The sequence below is a fragment of the Anoplopoma fimbria genome, chromosome 9 (assembly GCF_027596085.1).
Source record: "Anoplopoma fimbria isolate UVic2021 breed Golden Eagle Sablefish chromosome 9, Afim_UVic_2022, whole genome shotgun sequence".
In the NCBI taxonomy this organism is placed as follows: domain Eukaryota; kingdom Metazoa; phylum Chordata; class Actinopteri; order Perciformes; family Anoplopomatidae; genus Anoplopoma; species Anoplopoma fimbria.
This window is the reverse complement of record NC_072457.1, coordinates 13,226,469-13,235,222: the sequence shown is the minus strand read 5'-3', so window position 1 is coordinate 13,235,222 and position 8,754 is coordinate 13,226,469. Positions and strand designations below refer to the sequence as shown.

Here is an 8,754-nt window from a genome sequence, read left to right as displayed (position 1 = left end):
TCTTCATCAGTTTCAATAATTTGACATTCAAGTATTAAGTAAGTCCAATACCAGAGCAAACAAGTCAGAGTCCTCATTCTTGTGACATAAGTCTGACTTGAGTCACAGTCTACAGCTTCGTAAGATGGCCTCTTTCATTAAATAAAATGTATAAAATAAATAATTCTCTTTTTTACATTTGGGGATACAGAAGTTGATTAAGTTTTCCACACTTTACCCCAACCCTAAAGACTCACCTCTGTTTCTTAGAACAGTTATGAACAAGTTAATTAAGAAACTCCAAAAACATAGAACATGAAATAAGCTGAAGAATGGTGACGATCTGCTTTGTATCCACATCCACCCAGCTTATTGTGGTGTAAGTGGGTCAGGTCATGGTCAATAATACAATATGGTCATAATCTAGTAAGAGATTTCAAGCAAGTGTGTTTCCAAAATAGACCCTTCTGTTGTGGGACAGCTGGAGAGGCCTTTTTGGGTTCAAGGTTCAAGGACTCACGTGGACCATGTTACTGTACCACGCAAGACTTTTATGCTGGCTGTTGTTGCTCAAAGCGTCGGAGCCTGTGCAACACATCCAATGCTCTCTGAGTGCCACGGCTCTGCTCTCTGGCCTCCTGAAGGGTACCTAGTTACGCTCCCCTAACCTCACCATCTGCATCACGCTGCCATTTGGAGCCAAGATAAATCACAGGAGCCACTGTCCATGCTGGGAATAGCTTCTTCCAGATAAGAAGGTCAAGGGTCACATTTCTGGCCAAGGTTGACTGTCCTCGGGGCTAAATAAAGAACCTAGGGGTTGCAGAGCGGCAGAGACTAGCGCAGGCCACTCACACTCAATTAGGATCAAAACAAACCGTCAAACTTGAACTTGGATTTAGGTTACTGAAAGACAAGGAAGTGGAGCAGTAATGCACAGTACCACACACATTTCACCCTGATATAAGGGCACCAACCACATCTGATAAATGGATGAACAGACCAACAAAGAGCGTTCAGTTTATTAATCAGTAGCAGCTGTTTTTCAGCATTGGTCAGCCATTGTTAGGCTGTTTCTAAGGTGTTTGTTTATTCTGCACTAATCTAACAGGACCCCTGACCCAGGCCAGTGGAATGTGAGAGCAGAGACACAGTGTGGGAGGTCAGTGCCATCATTTACATCCTAAACACATGACAAGCTGTCAGGGAGAGGTCAGAGCTGGTCAAGTTCACACAGGACTGCAGAGATCCCAGTGCACTGTGAGGAGGGAGGTCTCTTGACACATAGAGAAACTGGTAACTACTTACATCCACACATACAGGAAGTGGGTACAATGATAGTTTAATGGAATGCAAGAAGCATGTTTTTTGTTTAACTTATTGTGCTTCTATAACAGAGAGGGTCAGAGAGGTGTTGGTTGAGCCAAATGCTAAGTTATGAGACTGTGGTGGTTTTGTGATGCATTCACAGTGTTTTTGTTGCGTCTATGCAAACACGACACATTCATTTGCCGTGTGGGTATTCACCTTGATACTGCCGAATATGTGCAACAAGATAAAAAAAAAAAGGAGGGGGGAGAGAAAGATAACTTGAATGCTCGCAATGTGCTGCAAACTCTCAACCCTGGCAAAACCATCCACATGAAAAGATCCACTCTGAATAGATTTACATAGAAGAAGACCGAAATTTGTCCTTGTCTATTTGAGAATATGGTACAGCCAAACATGAGGAAAATCACAGATTTTCAGGTTGTCCTTGTCATCCTTTGATCCCTTGTGAAAAGGCTAGACAGTCATGCTGCAGTGATCAGTCAGGGTCAAAGTCAGACGCCGCTTTCCCTCCCTCCCTCCTCCGTCCTTTCTCCCTACTGTGACTCCACTGTAGTTTTGTGGCTCTGGCAGCTGGTGGTGCTGTAAGACTTAAGTCTCCCCCTTGCTTTTTTCTCCCATAATAAGGCTGTCACCTATTCTATCCTCCTTTGTCCTCTCCCCTCCATCACTCACCTCCATACGTCAACGCTGAGCCACTGCAGCATCCTCCACCGGGCGTCTGCTTTTATGAGGTGCAAGGGGACGAAACCGGTGCCCAAAAGAAACTACGGCATCTTGAAAAAAAAACTATATTAAAAAAAAAAAGGATTATTCTTCGCATTGATCGTGCACATTATATTGATGAACCAAAAAAGGAAATAATTGTAGGGCTTAAAAAGGGGCTGTGAGGGATGAAAATCAATACTCTGATGTTGACATGGACAAGCGAAATGAAAAAGTGACTGCATCAGTCCAGTGTTTTTGGGAAAGAGCTCTTGGTTGAATAGCGTGACGTCTGCCACTAGGTCATTTGCGTGAATAGTATTAATTGGGTTCCCTGTGAGGCCACACAGCCAGCGGCTCAGTTATGATTCCAGTGGGTAAATATTTGCCTGTTCTAACCCTCGCTAGGTGCCATAATGATTCTTTGTGTGTTGCACTGTGTACAATGCCTTTCTGTGTACACATCACTCAGTGCCTATGTCTGCCAGTGTGTGTGTGTGTGTGTTGCGTTGCAGCTCAACCCCCCCAACATTCCCTCTCTACAGCTGCAGCTCGGCAGAGTTTGATCAATAACGTGTCCTTCATTCTCAAGTCGGGCCTGACCTTGGCAGCCTTTTGTCTCCTTCCAGGGGCCAGAGTGCGCATGTACAGGTTGGAAAACAAGGCTCTTAAAAAATCCACCCTTGGAAGGGAAAGAATTCCCCTCACTGCCTCCTCACTACAGCATTCTCATTAAGAGCCTAATGAATCATATATTTATAGCGTTCTTATCTTAGCCTAATGAGGTGATGCCACTTTTGAACTCATTTTCTATATTACCACAGGCCACACTCAAATGAAATAAACTTCTAATTCTTTGCATATATGCTGCTGCATTTGTTTTCACAGGGGCAACGTCGACGGAGACGGCAGAGCAAACCGTACGAACAAAGAGCATCTCGCAGTGCGGTCACAGATGACAAAGGGTAAGCTGTGTGTTCTGGGACATTTCATGGCACTAAAACATGGAAGTCTGCTGCAGAGGGCGGTGGGAGCTGGTCTGACAGATCTGTTTACATGTTAATGCAGCTTGACATAGCCTGCAGGTGGCACCATTTATGGATTGGTCCTGCAGACACATTTTTTTGATTCAGTAGTGGATATTCAAATGGCCAGTAAGTGAAGGATTTTCTTTCCCATGTGCATATTGAATTGTTTCACAATACTGCAACAAGTTACTTTTGTATGTATGGGCACTCCATCATGCAGTCACATGCTCTATGATTTACTAGACTGGATAATGGCAAAGTTCAGATGTAGCTACATTACTGCACTGAGTCAACATGTAAACTTGAAAACAAGAAACATAAAAAAAAGCTTTTTAAAAAATGAGCTCACAATTGAAATTCTGTTTTCTTTTTATATGTGAAATATTACTTGAACAGTTTTATTTTTTATTATACAAACAGCTGTTCATCAAATGACTTGTGATGTAAAGTAAATGCAAGATGATGAGTGCATCTGTACACAGGCTATTCGGTAATGGGTTTCTGCAGGCAAGTCGTATCAAGATCAAGTACACAATTAGCACATTAGTACTGACAAATTACAAAATTATGTTCTAATCCTTTTGAAGCCTTGTGGTAAAACAGTGGTAGATTTGCTTGCTCCGGGGATAAACTTTGAGTGAATGACTTGGCCACAAACCGCCCTTCTTTATTCCACTGGCAGTGGAGAAGCCTGATATAGTCAAGAATTAAATCTCAAGATATTAAAATATGAACAACCCTTCACAGGAATGAAAATCTATTTCAAAATGAAGCCTGTTGAAATGATACTCTTAGTTCAAACCCTTCATTTACATTTTAACAAAGAACAATTGAGAACAGAAAAAATACCTCATCATTTTTCTTGTGACGTTAACACCAAAATGTGTGAATAATATTAACCATATCAGACACAAATCAAAACTCAGAGTTTATTAACTAATTCCACTTTTACAAAAACAAACATACTTCAGGGTTTACAGAACCAAAAACAGGACAGTTATCCACTGACACATCAACCACTGTAAAATAAAAATGAAAAACAGAATGGTCTCCACTACGCTTTCCTCTTCTGGGTGCTGATGTAAAGGACTGGGGAGAGAGAGGGAAACAATATTAAGAACAACATTAAAGGCTTTAGTTTTGCTGAATGACATCTCTGAGACCAATCTGAAATGTATTGATTTTATTTGTTGTTTTTTGTTCATTTGATCATGCATCAGCTTTCCAGAGATAATAAAGGGTAATATATGAGGCCAATTATTAAGCCGGCCCAACCAAATACAGTTGTTACAATGTTCTTACAGCTGACTCTCGATGCTCAGTTCTGTTTGCAGGCACCCCATCCTTCACTTCCCATGATATACCAAAACTATATTCTCTGGGGTTAACACTGACCCACTGATGAAGATCTTATTGTGAAAACAGAGTCACATTTGTCCTCTGAGATATGTTGAATTGTTTTGCACTAGTCTTTCCGGTGGATTAGAGGTGTAATGCTTGGACTGTACAGAAAAGCAGTCAGGTAAATCATCATCTTTTACTAAAATCTAATATTATCAACCTGCTCTGTTTGGACTAAAATAGCCCCATCTTCAGCTGCTGGCCCTTTTATCACAGTGAGAACTGCACTGGCCAGCATGACTCATATTCAAGAGGGAATCAGACTGTAAATATCGTACATGGCTGGTGTAAGGAAAGAATCTAGATATCGGAGGGAAGAAGATGTGTTCTTCTGACTGCTATGGTGAATACAGATTGTATGAAACACACTTACTACAATCCTCTATTTATCGAGGATTGACAGCAGACGGAAGTTAAAAATAAAAAGCAGGAGAGCCAATGTCAGTTGCTTTAAGCTTCCAACAATAATCAAAGCCTGATTAATAGATTTAAAAGGGACGGTTAAATATTTTTGAATGGGGACAGCTAAAGAAACATTTTAAAACTAAGAAACATCAGAGTGCAATGGGTTTTTTTTTTTATTGTTGATTTATCCATCAAGTCTTTCTCTGCCATTGGTATTTTTTGTTTGATCAGATGTAGGGCTTTGTATTGTCACTTAAGCTGTTAACTGGCACTATTTGAAGCTCTATCTAATGCACTTCCTGGGATATCTCTGCACATAATGCTCTTAGACTGACCTGATATAATGTGTCACTGCAATTAAAATACTCATGTTTAAAAGGATAACTTTATTTAAATGTCATACTAGGACACTTGAATAGAACAGAAACATTTTTAATGCCATTATGACACCTGACAAAAATGTCTGCTGGGAAAAAGGACAACGTTTGTGTCTAAAACCTCTAATCTATAACATTTTGCACACATGTAACCATGACAAGAACCAAGTACATTCTTTGAGTACCAAAGTGTCTATAAATTGGAGATATGATTATAAATACGAGAATCTTACCATTGTTTCCTCTTAGAAAAGCATCTCCGTACTTGTTCTTGAGCTGCCCATTAACATACTCCTCAGTCTGCTCTATGGCAATGTTCATGTAACCATCGAGGCAGGCCAGGACTCCTGTAACGTTACACAGATCAGACACGTGCAGTGTTTTGGCAAACGAGAACTTCATCACTTTTAAAATGGCATTATGGGAAATAAAAACAGGTGGATGGGTTTTTATATATATATATATATATATATATTTATATATTTTATATATATATATATGTGTGTGTGTGTGTGTGTGTGTGTGTGTGTGTGTGTCAGGGTGATTACCTCTGTAATCGACACCAGAGTTGAGTTTGACCACCACAGGTCTGCCGATTATCTGCTTCAGGAAGTCGCTCGGGGTTTGCTTTCTCAGACTCATCCTGACTGTGATCTGAACGGGTTAAAGACAAGCAGAGACTTACATGTTATGATCGCAGTTTATTTCAACTAGCTACATTAGCATCATGCTAACTCGTGCACGCTGGCGTTCATTCATTAAATCCAACAACGTAGTATTTTCTACAACATGTTTTGAGCGTTTCAGCACGTAACTATGTTTCTGTTGTCTAAGAGTAATGTAGTAGCACACAGCTAAATGTTATTAGCTTAATACTGTGTGGGCAAGTAGCGTTAGCTGCTAGCTAATTGATGTAGCTAACAGGCTAACTGCACACTCTTTGATGAATATGCTATCGCTTTGTGGTGTGAGAGGGTTGTTATACTGGTGAGTACATGTCATACGTGTATTAGACTCGACACAGACTGCACATGAACACGAAAGCTACATGTTTGGTAGCATTTTACTTACCCGAAAGACGTTCTCCAAACGATTGTATTTGGCATGGACCGCGTATTGACCAATCAGAGACGGGCACCGTACGGAGACTGGGTGAGGACAAAAACCTAAAGATCGCAATGGTTCAGACTGTATGGACTGACACTCGGGAGTGAGAGTTTGACACATTTCACTGTGTTTAAGACTCATGTTCAGTCAGCAGATCACCGATTTGCAACACAGTAGCATTGTACTTATACACATTACCTTACAGGTCTTTGTTGATGAAAGGACACAATACATACTAAAATTATAATTCATCCTATTGACACATTTATTTCCTATAAGTCCTATAGAAGTACTAATGAATGATCTTAAATTATACTCCTCATTCTTTTGGATAGAAATATGATCAATAACATTTCAATATGACAGTTTAAAAAACTTTAATATGTAGAGAAGATAGAAGCTAGTGTTACATTTTGCCCAGCCGTATTGTACCATGTCAAAGTAATTTCTGGAATGCACTGACTCTCATAGACGGATAGAATCTGATGGATACATGTGTTCCTGCACTGTGCTTAGTTTTTACAGCAAACCCTCCATGAACCCTTGCCAACTTTCACAGTCTTTGGCTGCTTCTGGACAGTGGACTTGTAGCTGGTCACCAGATGTACAGTACTGGGTTGAGGTCTGAGCTGCCAGAGAGAAAAGAGGGGAATGTCTGGATCCTAGAGCAGACTGTAAGTACAGACAAGCTGCACAAATTAGTTGATTAACAGAAAATTCATCAGCAGTTATTATTTGTGATAAATCATTCTAGTCACTAGCGAATGTGAGGATTTTATGCTTTTCTTTGTCATGTGTGATAGTGAACTGAATATTCTTAGGTTTTTAACTATTGATTGAATAAAACAAGCAATACATTACCTTGGGTTATTGGGAATTATAATAAGCATTTTCACTATTTTCTGACATTTTTAGACAAAACTATTAAACTACAGTACAGTACAATACAGTATTTTGTTCTTCATTGAAAATAGAACAGAAGACATTAGTGGGATCAAAATAAATTATAGTAAAACTATTTGAAATACCTCAATATTTATCTTTTTGACAGATAATTATATTTTACTTTCCCTTAACTTTAGAAGATTTCTCATTTATATTCCTTTAGCATAAATCATTATAATATTGCTGGAACAATGTAGTTATACTGTGTATATGGTACAAAACGTGAGTTCAGTGACCTTATTGCACCTTTGATTATACATATTTAAAAACAATATTATAGAAATCCTTTTCCAAGTCTTGTTTTATCCTTAAAGGGACATTTGCTTTGAAATGTGTATAGTATAATTCTAAAGAAATGCATCATAGCGTCAGTTTGATTCTTTTTTTGCGAGTGATATTGAAATTAAGCAGCCTAGAGGTTTCAGATCTTTTAGTTATTCTTTTCTGCTGTGGCCGGGCTGTGCTGTGAAGGATAAGAAAAAGTCTACCATCTGATAAAACTCTGGTTGCTGGGAGCACGACCCAAACACTGCACAGCTTGGGAGGTACATGAAAAATGGTGCAGGGGCAAAATAGGGATGAAATGGTGAGGTGAAAGATAGAAGAGGACAGAGGGAGGGAGGATGTGCCAGTACGTGTTAACAGAGACAGAGAGGTTGCGAGAAAGGGAGAGAGAGAGAGGCAGAGAGAGAGAGGGGGATTGTGAGAGGTGGAATCATAAAGTACCTCTTGTGTGTCTAGACAGGTTGCTTGTTAGCAGGGCATGGCTAGCCCTGTGGAGGCTAGAGGTTAATTTGGTATCTGCTGCTGTGTTAAACTAAGGTCAGTACTACAAGTCCTTAAGTCATAAACAAGAGTGGTTAAGAGCCATGTATACACCTAGGCTCCGGTTAATGAATATTCAATGAAGACTTTTTTTTCTCCCTTGTCCCCTGTTCCCTTCGTTGTTTCTCGCTTTGAAGGAATTTTTTGGAAAGAAAAAAAATCCCAGTTTATCTCTGTAGCCTTCAGAAATGACCTCTGTGCACTTACATTTACTCGTCCTTTGTTATCATAATAGATGGCCTTAGTCGTAATAGAAAGTGGCTTATTGCTATCTGAAATGTTCAATGCTCATTATGCAGCTCTGTCCCTGAATGCACCAAATGTAACTATCCATAATTTGATTGCTTAGTACAATAAAACCAATAATAATAATAATAACAATGTGATCATTTTTTTTCTAGGTCATAAAGTTTGTGGTTAAAATAAAACTTAAACTTACGACCAAGGCTACATCCTCACTGGTAGATGTGTAGGTTTTAATATGCAGCTTGGTAACTGGGCAGGCAATGTGTCAATATGAGTGAACTGAGCAATCCCAGAGAAATCCTGGTATACAGGGGCCCTGAGATAAGTGTGTTTTGCTTGTAACCTGCAGAAAATTCACCAAGGATAGATAATGATTCAGCTGAAATGGGGGTTAATTGTAAACATTG

At 39.6% G+C, this 8,754-nt stretch overlaps 1 protein-coding gene across 1 annotated transcript; it reads right to left on the bottom strand.

Moving 5' to 3' along the window:
- Positions 1-3,408: 3,408 nt before the first annotated feature.
- Positions 3,409-6,396, bottom strand: lsm6 (LSM6 homolog, U6 small nuclear RNA and mRNA degradation associated). Its single transcript, XM_054604836.1, has 4 exons — positions 6,296-6,396; positions 5,773-5,878; positions 5,458-5,571; positions 3,409-4,130 (listed from the first exon to the last, which is right to left on the bottom strand). Exons 2-4 carry the CDS (start codon positions 5,864-5,866, stop codon positions 4,096-4,098), a joined length of 243 nt encoding a protein of 80 aa, XP_054460811.1. The 5' UTR covers positions 5,867-5,878; positions 6,296-6,396; the 3' UTR covers positions 3,409-4,095.
- Between the last annotated feature and the right edge of the window lie 2,358 nt (positions 6,397-8,754).

Bases quoted from the DNA above. Each gene is read 5' to 3' on its own strand.
- lsm6 (XM_054604836.1), bottom strand. From the start codon at position 5,866: ATGAGTCTGAGAAAGCAAACCCCGAGCGACTTCCTGAAGCAGATAATC. The intron at 5,572-5,772 runs GTAATCACCCTG...GTAACGTTACAG, and splicing joins CTCTGGTGTCGATTACAGAG to GAGTCCTGGCCTGCCTCGAT. The intron at 4,131-5,457 runs GTAAGATTCTCG...CTCTCTCCCCAG, and splicing joins TTTTCTAAGAGGAAACAATG to TCCTTTACATCAGCACCCAG.